The sequence below is a fragment of the Drosophila obscura genome, unplaced genomic scaffold (genome assembly GCF_018151105.1).
Source record: "Drosophila obscura isolate BZ-5 IFL unplaced genomic scaffold, ASM1815110v1 contig_150, whole genome shotgun sequence".
NCBI classification, from domain to species: domain Eukaryota; kingdom Metazoa; phylum Arthropoda; class Insecta; order Diptera; family Drosophilidae; genus Drosophila; species Drosophila obscura.
The window spans coordinates 4,695,511-4,715,332 of NW_024542736.1; the positions used below are offsets into that span (position 1 = coordinate 4,695,511).

Here is a 19,822-nt window from a genome sequence, read left to right on the forward strand (position 1 = left end):
GCTGAATTGAGTACGAGAGTATCCACCGAAAACATATCCGAAACCCCAAAATCTGTGAATGAATTGATAAAATTGTATGCTTTTATGAGCTGCACTTGCAGAGGGGCGTGGGCGTGGAACATGACAGCTAAATGAAGCCTGAATCGCTGAGATTTTCATTCCTTTGTGTTGTTTCTTCCGATTGAGCAATTAGCAGTGGTCCCAAATGGGGAGGCCTGGTAGCAAATGTCAGCCAGGTCTGCCAAGCAGCTGTAAGGGTTTCAATGTGTAGGTACTACAGCAGACAATGCAGTTTCCACTAGTGACTGCTACTACTACGAGTGTGAGGAATGACGCGGCTAAAATGTGCATCAAGTGGCCATTGGAGACCTGGCTGCCACTGCTCTTTTCTCGTCAGCCCCACCGCCAAACGTTGGCTCCGGGCAGTTTGCAGCCATTTAATTGCACAATCATAAAGCACAATCCCATTCCCACTCCCAGTCCCAGCCCGGCCCACAGATGATAAATTTACTGGATACATTTTTATGATTTGGTTTGGCCAACTGCACAGCATTCTCCAGGCGGCAATCCACATTGGATTTAAAAATAGTTTTATTATAGGAAGAGGCGCTTGTTAATTATGATCATTATTATCGATTTGGAATGCATTTTGTGCATAGATTTCAGCGCCAATAAACATGACGCTTGATGTTCTTATCGCAGATCCTAGAACAGGCCCTCAAAAACATGCAACGGCTGAGAATCAGTGCCAGACACCGCTCCGCTTCGAAAGCAACTAAAATCTGATGGAACATAGCGCTGGCAAGCTCGGATCGGAGCAGATCGGATCGGATCGGATCGGCAGAGATCGGGTCCCATCCGAATCGGAATCGAAGTCTGAATCCGAATCGCAGTCGTCTGTGTCGTCGGTGTCGTCGGTGTTGTTGGCGTTGTTGGCGTTGTTGGTGTTGGCTTTTGGTCGGTTTCGTGTCCGTGTATCTGTGTCTGCGGCGCATAGAAGACGGCTTGTAGGGCCCGGATATCGCTTAGTCTGAAGTCGGCGCCTCAACCCTCAACAGCCCAGTGATCGCTAGGAAATCGTAAAGCTGGCCGAGATCTGCCGCCTCGTGTTGTGCTCTGTTCTGTGCTCCACTCACTGTGTTCTGTGCACCAAAAACGTCGCGCTGATCGCCTTGAATCGAGTGTGAAATATTGTCTCGAAGGATAACAGAAAGAGTTCCCCCGTTTTAGTGTTTGTTCTTTTTGCGGGCTTTGGTGGGAAGTGAGTTCATTCCATTCAATATTTCGTAACGTAACCGAAAGGCAAGTGCTAAAGTACCGAATACTCATCTCGAACAATGGAGAATTGTGTCTAGATTTTATGCTAAGTTATGCACACACGTTTGGGTTACTACTAGTAAATAAAACAATTCCTGGCCTGGCCTGGCCTGGCCCGGCCACCTTTTTGACCAGCAACCTGTTAACAATTTGAGACATTTTTGGGGTCATTGCGAAACGAAAAGCGAACCAAGCCACCCGGGAACGGACGAATTCAAAAGAAAAATACAAACTAAATATTGTATAAATAAATAACATGACGATGGCCAACAGGCAATAGCAGCCATAGCCAGCCCTCGCGGAAAAAATGAGAGACGGAGTAAAAAACGGGCTTACAAAACCAGCTGTAATACTCTGATGCGCCACGAAGATGGTGCCCCAGCCAGCCCAAGCCCAAGTCCATCACAACACCTCACAGATGTGTGGCTCATATGTAAATCGCACAGCGATTGATCAATTCTGTATGTTATTGTAGTCCCGTCCCGCGGATAAAGCAGATGAAGATAAAATGCAGCAGCAGGCGAATATAGCGACAGGTTGTGTGTCGGTGTGTGTATGTGTGTGTCACTGCCACTGCGGATGCTGTTGCATTACCGCATACCACACGCAGCAGCATACGCATACTCGTAAAAGAAAACTGACCAATTTCACGGGGCATTATGTGTTATGTCATCGTTGATCTCCCTTAGCCCTGAATTTTGCGTTACACTTTCGTAGCAATTGCGGCACAAACCGCCATCAGAAGATGTGCTAAACGAAGAGATACACAAACAAAACTCGTAAAATCCACGAAAATCCCCCAGAGACTTGAGTCGTTCGTTTGCGTTTATACTTAGAGGAGAGGAGAGGAGAAGTTGTGACATGATAAGAATAGAGCGGAAGTTCGGCATAGCATTGGCACACTGATACACATATCACACTTCCCATACACGAGACAGTTATCAAGTTAACAATTTTTTAGGGAAATATTTATGATCTGGTTGGATTTGCCCTTCGTCAGAGCCGCTGACGTTCACGCATGCGCACAATTTGTTGATTTACGATTTTATTGTTGTTTTCATGGCACAAACAGCCAAGCCAACGGTGACTCTGAGGGATAGTTAGTCAAGCAAAATTATCTTCATATCACACCCAGACCTCAGCTGCGAACTGAGAGCTGCGAGCTGCGAGCTCCGAGGTGGAAGATCTGCGTCCACAAATGGTTACTGCTGCACATCCGTTCGCACATCGGTGGCGGCGGCGTCGGCGGCGACGGTAAAAGAAAAACGCGGGCGATGTTTATTGTCTCTTGGGTGACATTTTTTTTTTTGTTTTGTTTTTTTTTTTGACATGGCAAATTACATTTTAATATTATGAATCCAATTGGGGTCACATGCGTCGTCGGTCACACCAACAATTAAAGCAGAAACCCATCTAATTCCCACCTGCTTTCGGCGTTTCTCAATTCTTCCTCCGGCCGAGTGAGTTTTGGAGTGACTTATTTGCCCAAGCGGCCAGCAGCCATCAGACAGCAGCCATCACCCTCCATGTTTGGCCAGAGAAAAAGATTTAATAATAATGGCAAGGTAAACAAAACGTGAGGCAGAACAAGGCGATGGCTATGTGGACGATGATGATGTTTGGTGGAGGTGATGACAATTGCAAATATTGGAGGTCAGACGTACAGGTCGTACATTTGTAGATTTGAATACGAGTAGGAATATTCTGTACTCGTATATTGAATATGCATGACTGGGTCAATCTGTGCACCCTTGGGAGGGAGCAAATGATTTGCAAGTGCAACGACATTAAAGTCGCAAATAAACAAACAAAAAGATTAATACTCATTATTAATAGTTCTAATGATGCTAGAGAAAATGGAAACGTTGATTGTCACAAGATGTTTGTTAATTAAGGCGGCAGTAGTTTTCCCCACATATCGAATTTCTCTACACTCCCTAATGGATCATAGCTGAAAGTGATTGGCAATCGAATGCTTTTTATTGGAATATAAGTGCAAGTGATATGATGTGACTGTCAATCGAATGCCTTAATCGATGAGTGTTTGCTTTACTTGTAATTTATTCCAACTGCAATACGCGTCAGGGAAAGACTCAGCCGACGAACTTTGAACCTGTTTTTCGTGTAAGAAGCCCGAAGCGGAGCGCACACAATATTTGCAACTAATTGCATATTTATAAAGTTAGACAAATGGCCAATATTTAAATAATCGAATAACTGAATGAAGCACACAGAAAACAAACATTCCCGCCGTGTTCCTATGGCTGTGGCTGTGGCTGTGACTGTTTCACGCCCTGCACAGACTGACAATCGGATTGATTAGCGGGTATACTCGTACTTTGTAGAGAATGTGGAACGGATCCCAGACCTAGACAACCTACATGCATACTGGCACTGGCTCATAAACATCCATGTCTAGTCTACAGACTGACCGACTGATTAGGCTCATACTTCAACTTGCATTAATTGACTCAATTACATTTGTATGAAATATATCGCAATGGAAAGTTTACAGATTCCGTTTAATTGGCTGCAGGAATGTCCAGAGCGAGTAACATTCCTGGTGGAATGTCTGAGCTGCCCGACAGCCACCACGCGGAAGTTAGTCGCGATTAGTCCGCAAAGTTGGTCTGTTGTGTGGTTATATTAGCTAATTTACGAGTATGTGCCTGCAGCGGCCAACACTCACTCAGTCCACTAACACTAGTTCAAGGTCAGAGCAGACCAGAGACTAAGGCTAATGCAAAACAGTCGAGGTAATAGCAAAAATAATCTGCATAAAATCAAATACAAGTGGAAATCTCTTTGGCGGTCAGTCAATTGGCAGATAATACTCCTCTCTCTCTCTCACTCTCGGTCCCTGAGTATTCTGTTTGATCGTATCGCAGAGCCACGCCCAAAAGTGAGAAGGTGCTGCTGCTGCCTCCATACTTAGCTGCTCTTCAATGCAAGAGATCAACTCTTTTGGTTTCGGGGGCTCTGCTTCGTTTCGTTTCCTCAATACGTACGACCTTGATAGAGATTTTACAATAATGCGCTGCCGCTGCCGCTGCCGTTGCCATTGGCATTGTTGTTGTGTTAACTTTATTCCATCGTTTGTATTGATCAGAGACTGCTTGCCGCTACAGCTACAGGTTCAGATTGTCAACTTTTTGTATTGTCTTTTGCTCCGTGTCTCCTCAACATTCCTAGCCATTTCAGTTTCTGTTCAGGCCTTCCCATGAGACCTCTCGACCATCCGGAATAAAGTATTCTAGAGGCTGTAAATAGAACCAGATTGGGATGGGGATTGGGGATTGGGATTGAAAGCATATTCAGGCGCAAACTGCGCATACGCCACATGTGCTCCGCGGTCCAAAAATGGTAGGCCAACTTGTCGACAGAACAAAAAAAACGTGCAAATCTCTTTATACAGCCGATTGTATACAGCGAGTGCGACGCGTGTCTAGAATTTATCGGCCGACATATAGCCGGGCTGATTATCGCATAATAAACTGGAATGTGACGTCAGGGCCTGTGGAGCTCATTTGGGAGTCGAATTCTATTTATTTGTCTTTCCATTATTTCATTTCATATTTACACTGTCGTTGCCACGCACTCTCGCTCCCTGACAATCGCTAATTGGAAGGCAAATGGCATCCAGCATGGCCAGAGACGCCATAATTTGCGAAATACTTGCACATTGTGTCTAAGAATATTCAAAATGAGAGCATGGACGAGTAGACATCAGACAAAGTGCATCGGAAACCCAATGGGTTGGGATTTTCGAATTTTCGAATGTTCGAATGTCGGGATCAAACTTCTAAAAACTAATCTGCCCAATAATGATGACCGAACAGTTCTGACTTTTGATTTTCGGGTTTTCGGCAACAAAGTCCAATCTCATTTGCATGTGGACATCGAACATTGATAGGACGGTCGGACGGACGGCTTAAAAATTAATAGGCAAATCAATATGCAAAGTTTTACAGCAATTTGAATTCCCATTTTTCCCCATTTTTTTTTTTTTTGGGAAGCGAAAGGAGTGCTGGAGGGGCAGGAAGTAGCACATGTGGATGGCCTCTCCTCTCGAAATAAAACTTGAATTCTACTATCTAGATATTTATGACTGCTAAGTGGCCATAAAAGATCTTCGCAGATGAAAGTCCCCAAAGTCAAAGTCATAGCCAAGTTCATGCCTCTTCGCAGCAGATAAATCACGGAATTTTACGGAAACCGGTAGAACTTTTTAGCAATGATTATAGATATATTATAATATTTTGATTACATAATACTTAATTCGAGCTTCGAGCTGTGTGTCTGCAGTTAAAGCTTCATTAACAGGTTAGTGGAGCAGTCTCCCCATAGATTCACGTTTCTACTTAGTATCTGTGTATAATATTTATTAAATAATAATTTCTGTGAGGCAAATAAAACCAGTTTACAACTTGCATTTAAATGTAGAATCAGATATCAAACCGGAGTCTGTGTTGCAGTTTATTCCGTATTTATAGTCGAGTTTTATACTCTAGATATTGTAGATCCTCAATAGAGTCTCCGCCTAATTGTTGTGAAAAGTATTTGCCAAAATATCTGAGAAATGTTGCCTTCGGCCTTGCCACCACAACACTTGACAAGAGGCCCTCAAAATAATGCAAACAACTTGGACGCAAATTCTCGTTACTCAAATATCCAACTGAATGAATGCATTTTGGCAAAGAGCGATGACTGAACACAAAACTGAAGCTCGGTAATTCGATAATGGCGTTCGCTTTGGGTGCGAATCGGAGTCGGAGATGGTGGCAGGTGCTGCATAATTAATAAAGCCAAGAATCAAACGGAATGCTTAGTTTAGTTCCATTTAGAAGGCCTACTACAGCAGGCCTACAGGGGTAGAGCTTAACTGGGACAGCCGTCACCGGCTACGATCAGAGATTGAGCCACCAGAATCCATGCAGCTGAGGGTCCATGCAATTATGGCCAAAATAATGATTGATATCAAGTGCCAGAAGAACTTGTTCTGGCTTTGGGTGGGACGGTACTGAGCATGTGGATGGGGACCCATGGGGACTAGCCATAACAATTAACACACAGAGATTGCAGCAGCAGCCGTTGCATCCCGCAGGTTGGAGAACTGGTTTCCCTTCCTTGAAGACAATGCCATAAAATTAATGATTCATACGTGCCCGACTGGGCCGTCCTTGGGCACTGTCCTGCCGCTGGAGTTGTTAATGGGTGTGGGTCTGAGGCTGAGACTGAGGCTGGGTATTTCCCCAGCCTGGACAAAAACTAGCCGGGGAGGGAGAACAACAATTTGGCCAAGTAAACGAAACTACAGCGTAGCAGCCGTAAAACCAGTTCTGTGCACGTAAACCACATTGGGTCCCTTGGCGGGGGGGGGGCCTGCCGTTAAATGCCCCTTAACAATAAATGTAAATCATAATGTTGAGCGGCAAAAAAAGAAGCCAAATTAATTGCTGATGCGACAGTTCCAGCTCGAAAGAAATTCAATAATAGCCAAATATGAACATACAAGTGTATATGCTCTTGGTTTGTTGGATTTCCATTTTGTTTCTGCTGGTTCAACAGAAGTGCAACATTCGACGGGTTATTGGCTTCCAGAACAGAACTTTTGTGTCGCGTTGCCCGATGATTACATGATTATATCATTTCGCACAGACACTCACTCCATGATCGTGCAAATACATCAGACATTTGTGTGCACATAAGTAGGATCGTGTGTATATTCGGATCTGCTGGAGCGTGGGCGAGGCCTTGCCTTGGGTGGCATTTTAGTTTGGCTTAATGTGTGCACCGCTGATTAACAGGAACTACGGCTAGTAGCATCTTCTATTGGCTCTGCCCAAGGTCGCTTGAGGTGCTAATTATACTGCATGACCCACTTGACTTACCATCCCATCCCATCCCCCTAGGCATTGGCTGGATGACTATAATATAATTTCGTGACTTATTCTTCACTTACAGTTGGCAAGATGTCGGTCAGACTGAACGAGACGAACACTATTGTGGACCGCATGGTCAACTTTTTTGTGGAGCACGAGGATCTGCGCACAAAGGTGGGTTCGATAGTCAGACGGGGAATATTTAAATATCTAAATGCATTTGTTGGGTATTTTTACAGAGCTGGTTCCTTTCGAATGCCCCCGGACCGCTGTTCACGATCCTGGCCGCCTATTTGTACTTCTGTCTGTATGCCGGTCCTCGGTACATGCGCGACCGTAAACCCTTCGAGCTGAAGAATACGCTGCTGATCTACAACGCCGTGCAGGTGCTGTTGAGTGTGCTGCTGTTCTACGAGGGCTACAAGGGCGGCTGGGGCGGACACTACAGCTACAAATGCCAGCCCGTGCCCTATTCCACAGACCCCATCTCCATGCGGGTAAATTACTGCTAAAAGAGAGAGAGAAAGTTTTCTGCCATCTACAATCGATTTGTCATTTCAGATGGCCGGAGCTGTGTGGCTTTACTACATTGCCAAGATCACCGAGCTGCTGGACACCGTGTTCTTTGTGCTGAGAAAGAAGCAGCGCCAGATCTCATTCCTGCATCTCTACCATCACTCGCTGATGCCCGTGTGCGCCTTCATTGGAGTGAAGTACTTTGCCGGCGGCCACGGCACTCTGCTGGGCTTCATCAACTCCTTCATCCACATCATCATGTACGCCTACTACCTGTTGTCCGCGATGGGTCCCAAGGTGCAGAAGTATCTGTGGTGGAAGAAGTACATCACCATCCTGCAGATTGTGAGTGTGCCCGGAGTAATGGAGTAATGGAACGTTCTGGCTAAATCTCGAAATATCTTTTGCAGGTTCAATTCTTGATCATCTTTGTGCACACGCTGCAGATCCAGTTCCAGCCCAATTGCAACTTCCCCAAGTCCATTGCCGCCCTCTTGACATTCAACGCTGGGCTCTTCACCTACATGTTCAGCTCGTTCTATGTGCACAACTATAAGAAGGAGGCGGCTGCCCAGGCCAAGCTGACGGCGAAAAAGGAGTAGATAGCACGAAGCTCCTCCAATCTGTATATTTACATTTATCATTTATGGTCCACTCCCCTAACCTACCCTACCCTATCCTACCTTATCCTCCTCCCACTTCCCACTTCCCACTTGCCCCTTTTCCACTTTCGAATCGATGCTCCCTCCTAGTTATACATAGGTCAAGATGGATATTATACAGTCTCTGTAGTCTTTAGTTTGTAGCTTGTTTCGTAGTATTTCGTTAGTTTGAGGAAAACGGCGCACATGGAATATTCGATCGATGCACTAGGCCCTGAGGCACAATGCAATCCAATGCATTTGCTGCATCGAGTACGAGTATGTTTGCATGTAGTGAGTGTTTCTATAGAACCAAATATTATAGTTTAGTTGTTTAGCTTTTATTTTATGGACTTTTATGGCATGCATTGTTGGCCAAAGACAAGGACAGAGACAACAACTGGCAGCAGGCAAATGGCAGAACTTCTTTCTGAACTTTTGCCTGTCCCGACAACACCCTGATATGACGGTGTCTGTCTCTCTCGCTCTTTGGCATGCACATTTTATAATGAAATGTTATTATGTATATTTTATTTGCAAACAATAAAAAAAACCACAACGATTTAAATGTATAAATGCTGATATGTTTTCCATTTATGGTTACTGCGGGCACAGAAGGGGTGTGGCACCGACACGGCTAATCAGCAGATAGACTATCAGTAAAACTCTGCGGGTGGCAAGTCTACAGAGCTGCGACAATCCACAACGGAGAAAGGTAAGAACGCAAATGCCAGAGCCCTGCAACGTCAGTCTGCCAGAGAACATCGCGCTGATCACATCGAAGTCGTTCGTTCCGGAAACAGCTCTAATCTGTGGGAGAGTGTAGCTTATCTCCGTGCACATTTACATTTATTTACTGAGAATGATAAAGAGCAAGATAGTAGAGGACAAGCTTGATACGCTTGTCTCACGCTACGCAGTGCCGATCATCGATCTCGCACATTGTGGTAAGTGTTCGTGTTTGGGTTCTTGCCCCATCCCCGTGAGCAATCTCTGTTTACAATCGCTCTGCTTGTAGCCAAGTCTGTGATCTGTCGCGTTGGGCAACAGCTGGACAAGGCACTTTCCGAAAAGGGGATCGCCCTACTGGTGAATCATGGCATTCCCGATGAGAAGGTTGGTTCTTATCACCCATTTCGAAACACTTTGGCTTAATCACTGTTCTAATCCGCTCAGATCAAAGCTGCCTGGGACCAATTCGATAACTTTTTGGACCTGCCGGCTGAGGTGCGGGACCGCTACAGCCGAAAGGATGGTACAAACTACGGCTATGTGAGTCCCGGAATGGAACGCTTCGATGGAAAGACGCCAGAGCTACGACATACCTACAACATTTGCAAGCTGGACGACAAGAACATTCCAATGGAGGTTGAAACACTGCCCAAGTTTGCAGAGGAGATCACGACGCTGGCCAACGATTTCACGGCTCTGTCCACCTTCATACTGAAAGGCCATGGAGGTCGCCCTGGAGATCCCTCCCAAGTGCTTTCTCGACAAGCACTCAGAGATGCTTTCCGGGGATGATGTCAATATGACCACCCTGCGAATGATCTACTATCCGGCGATAGTGGACGATGAGCCTGGTCAGAGCGAGGGTGCGGTTCGCTGTGGTGCTCATGTGGACTACGGCACCTTTACCCTCCTGGCTCAGGACTCTGAGGGCGGTCTGGAAGTGCAACTTCCTGGCGGAGAAAAATGGGAACGTGTGGGCCATCTGCCCGGAGCCATACTCATAAATGGCGGGGAGCTCTTATCAATCTGGACGAAGCAACGCTATCACGCTGTGGTATGGTCCTCCATCTCCAGCATAAATATCCGTACTCTCATACTTTTTTACGCTTTTACAGCCACATCGCGTCGTTGTGCCTGAGAGGGTCCAAATACGCACCAGAGGCAGACACTCGATTGCCTACTTCTGTCATCCGGATAACTCGACGATGATTTCGCCCAGGGATATTCTCGCAAATCAAGCGGATGCTGCGGAGGACTCTACGGACGAGAAGTGAGTAATACGGCTTGAGTTTTGAATGACCATAAACTGAAAGTGCAATCTTTAACCCCCAGAATCTACAGTGCCTACGAGCTGATTCAGCAAAAGTTCTCTGACACCTACGGCCAGCGTTCGCAGGGAAGCAACGAATCTTGAGCAACAATTTATTCTGATATTAATGCAACATACAACAAAAATAAAAACACAATTAGTACTGCAAACCGACAGTATATCATTTTGAATTGTATGTATCCTGGACAAAAGCTGACTGCCATAGCACTACACAACATTTGCTGACGATCTATCGATACACCTCGAAATTTTTCTATCGAACACGATCGATCATCCCATGGTATAACCGTTCGAGGGGTACGGTATAAATGCTTAAATGTTAACAGCTCCAGATAATACGTATACATTTGCATCTTCTTGGAGATTATTCCTATATTTTGAATTAGTTTATCTTGTTAATTCAATACAATTGTAAGGTATTTATTCAAAGGTTGGACACAATTTGTATTAATGTTATTTGAGTAATGTAATTAAGTCCCTCGACGAGACTGTAATCAATGCACCGCAAAGTGTTGCGTTGAATAGACAAAACCCTGTTAAGTGTTAGGCGATCGTCGGAATGTTAACCTAAACCGCCCCAACATTTTCGATGCGCCACTTTTTCACCCGACGCGCGTTCAGTTGTTTGTTGTGTGCTCCGAAAATACATATTTCTCTTTGAAGCACACCTTTCCTTCACAGTTTGAGCTAAATATTGAATTCCAAATTGGCACAACGTGCCAGAAAAAGAGCGCAAAGGTTTCAGTCTGGTTTACAATCGGTTCTCTCTTCTGTCGCACCGCACCCGTCGCTCAGGTGGTGTATCTGTGCATCTGCATCTAGGTTAACTTCGCGAGTGTGTTACAAAATGATGGAAAGTGGGCAAAAAAACCACCAGAAAGTGATACAAAAATTGACTAACTAATCCGTGGCTGTGCCTGTGCCTGTGGCTGGTGCCTGGGAGGTTCGTTCGATGAAAAGCGAAACCTGTGCGAAAAAAGAAAGCGAGTTTTCACTGTAAGCCCCCCTACAAAGTAAAACAAAATACAAAACTGCGATATAAATCACAATTTCAGCTGAATAGGCATCTAAAAAATATAAAAATTAATATTGTTTGGTTTTTGTTGTGTTGCATTGAAAGGCAAGAGGCAAGGCGAAATTTCATGCCGTTTGCCACCAAATGCTTACTCATGATCGGCGGGGCCTTTCATACAAGCTCGTATTTCCCCCCCACGATCCGACTCAGAGACGCGCAGATTCAGACTTTGCCCAGACTTTGCTCTTTGGCTGTGTGGCTCATCTGGCATTTCCTGAACGGCAAGACAGCGAGAGCCGAGCCAGCCCGCCTGGCAACAAGACACAGACGGAGCAGACGCTCTAGAAAAACAGCTGGCCAGCTAAGCCAAGGGGTGAAATGCATGGCAAGGCTCACACCTGAGTCCGTTAAACGAGATCTGCCAGATACACAGCGGATGAGTGTGTGAGTGTGTGTGAGAGTAGTTGGCAGCCTTTTGTGGGTATACCCACACACCGCAACAGGAGACGGCGCATACAGCCGTACCTGAGCCACGTTCACGTTAATGGCCATCGCAAATATTGCAAAAGCAAACTGAAACTCAGACAGAGACTCAGACTGGTACGGGGCTACGGGGCTGCTACCTGTGTTCGAGCTCTTTGGCTGTGTAGAGATGGTCTCACCTTTCGTTGGCAATGCTTACCATATGACAACCGTATTCGTAAGTACAGACGAGTACGGGTGCGAGTACGAACACGAATGCGAATGCGAATATATATGAACACACACACACACACGAGTACAAGTGCTAATTTAGTTATCACAATTTTTGATTTGATTAAATTTTATCTAATTGCGACGCACAAGCAGACAAATATACTAGAGTGTGAGTACCCGCACATACACACACACACACACACACACAACACACTTGGCTCGCTCTTTGCAATCAGTTGTTGGTTGTTTTTTTTTTTTTGTGCAAAATACAATCGTAAACTGACGCAGAATCGTTCAACTGTCAGGTGAGATACGGCATACGGCATACGGGCAGCGCGCAGTCGTGAAGGAGAGCGTCAAGTCAGTCCGTTGAAGAAGCGCGCCCCGATCGCAACTAAAATTGAATAGATCGAATCGAATCGAATTGAATCGTTCCCAGGCCCCCGCCCGTTACGATTTCGGTGGGTGTTTCCCACCAGTTGCCGCCTCTTTTGGCGTCACCTCTGCCTCACCGACCGCCAGAATATTCTGTGACTAAAAGCGTTCGATTAAAAGCAAAACACACAAAAGTAAAAAATCAAACATAAACACAAACGAAAACTTTAAACAAAAACAAAAACAATAAACCCTCGAATTCGCGATTTTAGTATTTGTTTTATATAAACAAAAATTCGAATGAAAACTGCAAAACTGAAAACCGACCAGCAAACAAATAACCACAATAATAATCAAGTTCTCTTCGCCTCGTCATTCAGTTCCATTTAGTCAGTCGTCGGCGCTGAAAGTGCGCTGTGCTCTCCACACTCCACTCCACTCCACACCACTCCTCTCCGGTTGGGGTTGGGGATTGGCTCTGTCTGCAGGGGCACCCTGATAAAGTGTTCACCAGAACTGAAACCAAAGAACTTTAGAAGTAAAGGAGCAACGAAAGCCATACATCTGACAGATACAGATACAGATACGACGAGCATACACACTCCCCGCATCGACAGCTTCAGCATCCAGCACCACAAACAAAATGCTGAAGACAAAATCAAGTGACGACAAACTGGATACGCTGCTGTCGCGCAGCGTAGTGCCGATCATCGATCTGGCACACTGTGGTGAGTACTTCTACATTTTCCCCTACCTCTGGGTGTACAAATGTCCCATAATCGAATAGAGTCACTGAATGCCAAGTGGCCAGTCACACGTGAACGTCGAATGTAACATACTAGAAAAATTCCACTCACATCAGCGAATGTTCTGCTAATGAAACTGTGGCTTTTCTCTGGACCCACAGCAGTTCAGAGCTTCATAGCCTTCGTAGAATTCTCGTAATTGACTGCAATCTCAGCTGCTGCTGCTGCTGCTCTGCTGCTGCTGATGGCTGAGTCATCTATCTGTCCACTGTTTCGGGTGACTGTGCGCTGTGCGTGTTCCGTCCATGGCTCTGCTCTCCCTTAATTGCAGTCATTGGATTGCGCCATGTTTTGTGGTGCTTTGTGGAGTTCAGGCTACATCGCAGTTAATTGGAAATAATTATTGACTTGTGCAACTGACACCTGCACCTGGGACCTTTGTGCGAACAGATGAAAAGATGAATAATGCAAATGCGATTTGCCAGCTATCGAGATACGTACTTATGTATCTATATATTTAGGTATTGCCGAAGACTTTGTACCCTTATCGTCTTTGGAGGAATATAAATATAAGGCTTGTGACACCGCTTCCAGCTACTCCTAGCCATACTCATATTTGTGGCTATGAATAACTTCTTGTTCGAGGAAACAATTTTCTCATTTGTAAACTTTTGGTATTTTTCATTGATTGTGGAGCATGCAATTGTAGCCGGTGTCAAAACTGACCATAAGTACCCTGGCTTCAAGCACTCTTGACCTTCTCTCTCTCCCTTTCAACCGAAAGCGCCTAAACATCACAGATCAGAGACATTGACCCCCAACACGCACACACACAATTTAATCTTTGTCTTGGGGCATTTTGATGTCATCGGAACTTCAATTGGATATTTCTTGTTTTATTTAGTTTTGTTTTGCTCGGCACCGAGGTGGAAAGGTTTTTGAACTACAATAAATACACGTACATTTGTATGTGTGCGTATGATTATATAGTTGATTGCTTGTGGCATTTGTGGAATTTTTTGTAGGTCCCCAAACGGAGCGACACCCGAGCAGTGCGGAAACTCAAACAAAACGCATCATCACAGTGCGTGTATTTACATTTATTTGTGTTACGAAACCTGATTTTGTTCGAGAGACCTGCTGCACTGGAGGCCAGTCGACAAGGGGAGCTGCTTGCTTGTGTAGTATTTCCCGGCTGGAGTTCTCTCAGTGAACAGTTTTGGGGAACACTGACGCATTTGGTCAAGTGAATCCCAGGCACGTCATCAGACTTTGCCTCGCCTCGGCTGCCGCTTTGGGCCACTTCCCACTTGACAAATAAATGGCATCAAAACACTACCAAAAACAAAAACCCCAACACTGAGAGCATATTAAGTAGCTCTTCAACCGATTGAAACCAGCTTAAACCTGTTGATTCTCGCTTGTTGTCGCGGCTGTGGTGGACGTGCCCGGCGCTTGATTAAATGGTATTGGCTCTGCTCTGCTGGGCAGCTTTCTGCGGGTTTTCTCCTGACCCTATGTTAATGTGATCCGAAATTCCGAATCAATTGAGTTCTCAGCGGATCTCTACGTGAACAGAGACAGAGACATGACAGCTGGCCAAACAACACGGAAACCTTCAACCATCATTTCGCGGTTAATTTGCACACTCAGTCCTCATATCATATCTAATATGTACCACGCGTTTGTCAGCTCTAAATTGATGCTAAGCTTTATTGATAGGTACAAATACTACTCGTACGAGTATTCTGTATTCTGTATTCTGTTTGCTGCCTGCCTCTGCCTGATGGTACTCCTGCGATGCCGTTGACTTTTGTATTCCCAATGCCATTGAAATTATTTTTTTCCATTAGTCGCGCATCTGCAAACCATTTTGCCTTTTGCCCCATGCAGGGAATACCACTTTCCCTGGCCCGCAATTCAGTTTTCTATAAATAAATTATACACACTGCGCGGTCCTGCCTCTGCCATATGCCTCTGCAAAAATTCCGCAACTAAATTGCTGCCATAATAGCCATATACTATACACGAGTACGAGTCGAAAGCAAATAGGTCTATAAATATTGAATTAAAAATTGCCGGCCAATGAAATTTGAATTTGACTTTTGCCAGTGGTTCAATTCTATTTGCGGAACCAATCTTCCCGATGAGTGCTTGCTTGCCAATGATACATGTGTACCTTGAAGGGGGGTTGCATGCAACTAAAGTTGAATATGTTTACCATTGGAACCATAGAAGCAATTGAATTATAGACAAAGGGAATGCCTTAAGCACGACCGAAGCTAATGGCTGGCTGGCCATAAATGCATAAAAGCCAATCAATTTTCAGCGATAAAATTTTACAATACGTAGAAATAAACCCATGCCAATACCAAATAGAAATCAAACAGAATCGTATCGAGAATTTTATGTAGCTGTAGCTGTAGTGCTCTTTGGCTGCGTTCCACGACTACGAATCGAGATGATCTTCAAACAAATTGGCCTCCTAGTTGCAGTTGCTAGTCTACTGACTCAATTAGCTAAATTAGCAACAAGTTAGCACTAACAACTCGTACTACATGTACACATACGCACACGCATACGCGTATGTGGCATGTGTGGCAATTGAAAATGGCAAATTGAAAAGCGACTCGCATCCCAATTGGCGCCTAATTGAATTGCATGCAAACAGAAACCGTACACAAAAAATAATAAAAAAAAAATATAAAACCTCACAAATAAAACTGGACCGACTTCTAGTGAAAACGAAAGGCGATATGTTGTGTTGTGTTGTCAATTCAATTCATTCAATTCATCGTCCGACTGACCTCTCGCCGAGCTCTTTGTTCCTCATCATCATCATTATTATTCCGCACATCATCTGGGCTCTGACTTTGGGGCTTTCAATGCCTCCCATCTCCCATCCACATACATATAAGCGTGAAGTGGGAGAGCACTTCCCAGCAATTGCCGCCTGGCGACAGCGCTCTCAGTGATAAGAACTGGAACGCAACACAACGTAATTGTTATTAACTATAAAATTCTGATTCTGAAAATTCTTATCAGCTTGCGAGTATGTGAAAGAGTGCGTCACGGGCTAAGCTCGAGCTCTAGCGTAGGAAACTAAAAATAGATGCCCCATACGCCCTGTCCCGCTGTGGCTGGGATATACATAATTATTTTGCATTCACCGTGCATTCCCATTCATGGCGATCAAAATAGAAGAAAGCAGTGGAGCAGCAGTCGAAGGCCCAGCTCATGGGGAAAACCCCCATTTGATATCTTGAAGAGCACACACTTCCAGATAAAAAGCGAAGAGTAGGAACATACATATCTGGGGCGGACGACTGGCACGGCAGGGTCGCGTGCTAAATGACGGAATGGACTTCCGCTGCGGTTTTTCCTTGCATTTTCTATTTAATTTTCCGCTGCGCACACTGCTGGCAGGGCAGTGTCGTGGCCATTATCGGCAACGCCATCCGCTGCGCTTGCATTGAAATTGATTGCATTTACTACCTTTATTGCTTTCCCTTCAATGCCTCTTTGTGTGGCATTGAAAGTTTGCCCGCCCACTGGCTTCATTTGGGATTGGGGATTGGAGTTGGGGGGCAGCTCTGCTCTACTGCTCTGCTGGACGCTTACGTTGTGTAAGCGGCACGTGGATTACCTTAAACTGCTCAGCCACGCTTCTCAGTGGGCAAGCCGTGACATTCAAATCATTGGAAGCATTCGAGTGCCCGAGAGTCGGTTATTTATGGCAGGTGTTCCATATGTAGGGGTGCCATAAACACCCGGCCATTACCCGTACTTAAAGATTGCCAGCCAGCTATGGGTGATACTCGTACTCGTACTTGTGTGTGCTGTGTGCTGGGTGTTCCAAGAACTCGTAAAACAATTGGCGATTAAGTGGGGGGCTCCGCTAGCTATTCCCACGCCGACTAATCGTGTCTTTTTGTTTTCTCTTTATTGTATTTTGCAGGCATTGAGGAGGTGCCCGTCAAGTCAGTGGTGAATCGCGTGGGCCACCAGCTGAAGAAGGCCCTGTCCGAGAAGGGTATGGCTCTGCTGGTCAACCATGGCATATCCGACGAGAAGGTACCCCACCCATTCCCCATTCCCCACCAAATATCAAGTGCTAATTATTGTCCGCTTTCAGCTTAAGACTGCCTGGGATCATCTGGATGATTTTGTGGACCTACCGCCGGACGTCAGGCAGCACTACATCCGCACAGATGGCGACAAGCATGGCTATGTGAGTCGCGGCCAGGAGCGGTACGCCGGGAAGCCCGGAGCCCCCGACCTGAGGCATGCGTTCAACATTTGCACACTGAATGCCCAGAATCTGCCGGAAGAGCCGCTGCCGGGTTTCGCGGACCACATAAGCACCTTGGCCACCGACTTCAAGGCGCTGGCCAGCTTCATTCTGCAGTCGCTGGCCGTCTCCCTGGACATTCCCACCACGTTCTTCCTCGAAAAGCACTCACACATGCTGTCCGGCGACCACGACAACATGACCTCCCTGCGCATGCTCTACTACCCCCCCATCGTGGACGACGAGCCTGGCCAGAACGACACCATCAAGGGGCGCTGCCTCTACAGCTACCAGCGTTGCCTGTCCAACCAGCCGGACTTCCGGCCCGAGAACAATCCCCGCGACGAGGCCGAGCTCAATGAGCTGGACGGCCCCAATGGCCAGCTCTTCGAGCACAAGCTCGGCAACGGAGCCGTCATCACCTGCCCGCCACACGTGGACTACGGCACATTTACTCTGCTGGCCCAGGACTCGGAGGGGGGACTGGAGGTGAAGCTGCCCGGCAGCGAAAAGTGGCATCGCGTGGGCCATCTGCCCGGCTCCATTCTGGTGAACTGTGGCCAAATCCTGAACACCTGGACCCAGGATCGCTATCCCGCCTTGGTGAGCTTTGCATATCCGATGTACTTAATGTACGTTCCCGGCTAATGTGGATTTTGGTTTGTTTTTTGAATGCAGCAACACCGCGTCGTTGTGCCTGAACAGGAGTCGGTGCGGTCCCGGGGCAGGCACTCGATTGCCCTCTTCTGTCATCCGGATAACATAACCATGATATCGCCCAACGATCTGCCCAATCCCGATGCTGCCCAGGACGTCTGTCTCAAGCAGCGCAAGAAATCCTTCAAGGCGGCGAAAGAAAGGTGAGAATGAGACCATCTCATATGGAGCAGCATTCAATTCAAATCAATTTCCTGTACTAATAATAATTTTTTGCCCATTTCTTTTTTCTGCTTTGCTGCTTGGCTTATCGTCGCACGAATGATGGGCCGTAAATATCTCAGAGTCTACAATGCATATCAGTTAATACAAAAAAAGTTTAGAGATACGTATAGCAATAACAATCACTCATAACGCGGGGTACCACCGCCCCTAGCTGTCGCATCTCTACCTGAGCAGAAATGAAGATGGATCATCGTGTGGTATGGGTATTACGAGTAGAAATGAAATGAAATGAAATGAAAGAGCGACAAGCAGACATTTGATGTTTTGAACCTTTTTATTATTACATATTACTTTATTCCATACGATTGTAATTGCTTCATTTCTTGAACGTACTCGTACATGATGGGTACAACACACACAATTCAATACATACATGCATATCATATCATATCATATCATATCCCTTTGTATAATAAATATATATATAATATAATATAATATATAATATAATATAGTTTCCACTGACAAAACGCTTGTTAACATTTACCCAAGTCGAGAGACTCTCCGTTCGCTCGGTTCTCTCGCTTGTGAAACTTGGAAGGTATCTCAGCTCCGATTACGAAAATTGACCCACAATCGACAATCGCAGCCGCCCACAAATTTGTATATATATATATATATATATGTATGTATGTATTTTCGTATTTTTCACAAATTAATTAACATTCTGGCGCTCGTTCCCGTTTCCGTTTGCACGTACAATAATATTTGTATTTCATATTTAATGGGCCACAGAGTTACGTATAGTTCTACAAGTTTTCACATTTATTGGTAATTACCTAAAACAATAATGTGGCCTGCTTTTTAATGATTTTGCCTGCCTGTCCACTACATATTGTACACATGAATAATACACTCCACACGGATACGAGTATGTTTAACAGATATTTCACTATTATGTATCATGTATTAATAATGGTATTGTATTATTATTATTGCACACAATTTGTAATTTAATTACAAAACATTGTAAGCTTTAGCTCAGCACGTTTCTCTTGGACATTTATTTGTTTGATAGCAATTCTGTTTGGCTTCTTATATGGGGATTAATTTGTGTGACATTCATTAGCTACGCACATACATGCACGCGTAACATACATACCTACAATATGTATGTATGTAAATATATTCCAACGATCTACATGCTCGTAAAAATATGTATACAATTACAGATAGGGGGTTATAGTATTTCATTGTCATAAAGATAGAGACATACTCGTACAATATAATTTAGAAACGAAATGATTCAGTCATTAAAATTAGGATCCAGGCGCTGCAGCAATCATCCACACTTGATAACTCTTTGTTTGGGAGGTGCAAACTTATCTGGTAATGGATC

The 19,822-nt window shown here is 45.2% G+C and overlaps 3 protein-coding genes across 4 annotated transcripts; all 3 read left to right on the top strand.

Moving 5' to 3' along the window:
- Positions 1-1,016: 1,016 nt before the first annotated feature.
- Positions 1,017-8,928, top strand: LOC111069245 (elongation of very long chain fatty acids protein AAEL008004). The gene is made up of 5 exons (XM_022359221.2): positions 1,017-1,302; positions 7,282-7,373; positions 7,439-7,696; positions 7,761-8,060; positions 8,126-8,928. The coding sequence occupies exons 2-5, from the start codon at positions 7,290-7,292 to the stop codon at positions 8,315-8,317; spliced, it is 834 nt and encodes a 277-aa protein (XP_022214913.1). The 5' UTR covers positions 1,017-1,302; positions 7,282-7,289; the 3' UTR covers positions 8,318-8,928.
- A 157-nt stretch (positions 8,929-9,085) lies between these two features.
- On the top strand, positions 9,086-10,567 carry LOC111069235 (UPF0676 protein C1494.01-like). The gene is given in 6 exon segments (XM_022359211.2): positions 9,086-9,303; positions 9,375-9,472; positions 9,533-9,802; positions 9,804-10,142; positions 10,204-10,358; positions 10,421-10,567. Coding segments are annotated over 6 exon segments (1,029 nt in total). The 5' UTR covers positions 9,086-9,218; the 3' UTR covers positions 10,503-10,567.
- Positions 10,568-11,331: 764 nt separating this feature from the next.
- On the top strand, positions 11,332-18,899 carry LOC111068175 (2-oxoglutarate-dependent dioxygenase gloC). Of its 2 annotated transcripts, XM_022357532.2 has the most exons (6): positions 11,332-11,414; positions 12,885-13,232; positions 17,209-17,324; positions 17,386-18,144; positions 18,220-18,401; positions 18,543-18,899. In XM_022357532.2, exons 2-6 carry the CDS (start codon positions 13,148-13,150, stop codon positions 18,610-18,612), a joined length of 1,212 nt encoding a protein of 403 aa, XP_022213224.1. In that variant the 5' UTR covers positions 11,332-11,414; positions 12,885-13,147; the 3' UTR covers positions 18,613-18,899. The 2 variants fall into 2 exon arrangements, with proteins under 2 accessions (XP_022213224.1, XP_022213229.1); XM_022357537.2 differs by lacking the exon at positions 11,332-11,414 and having other exon boundaries at positions 12,725-13,232.
- Positions 18,900-19,822: the final 923 nt, after the last annotated feature.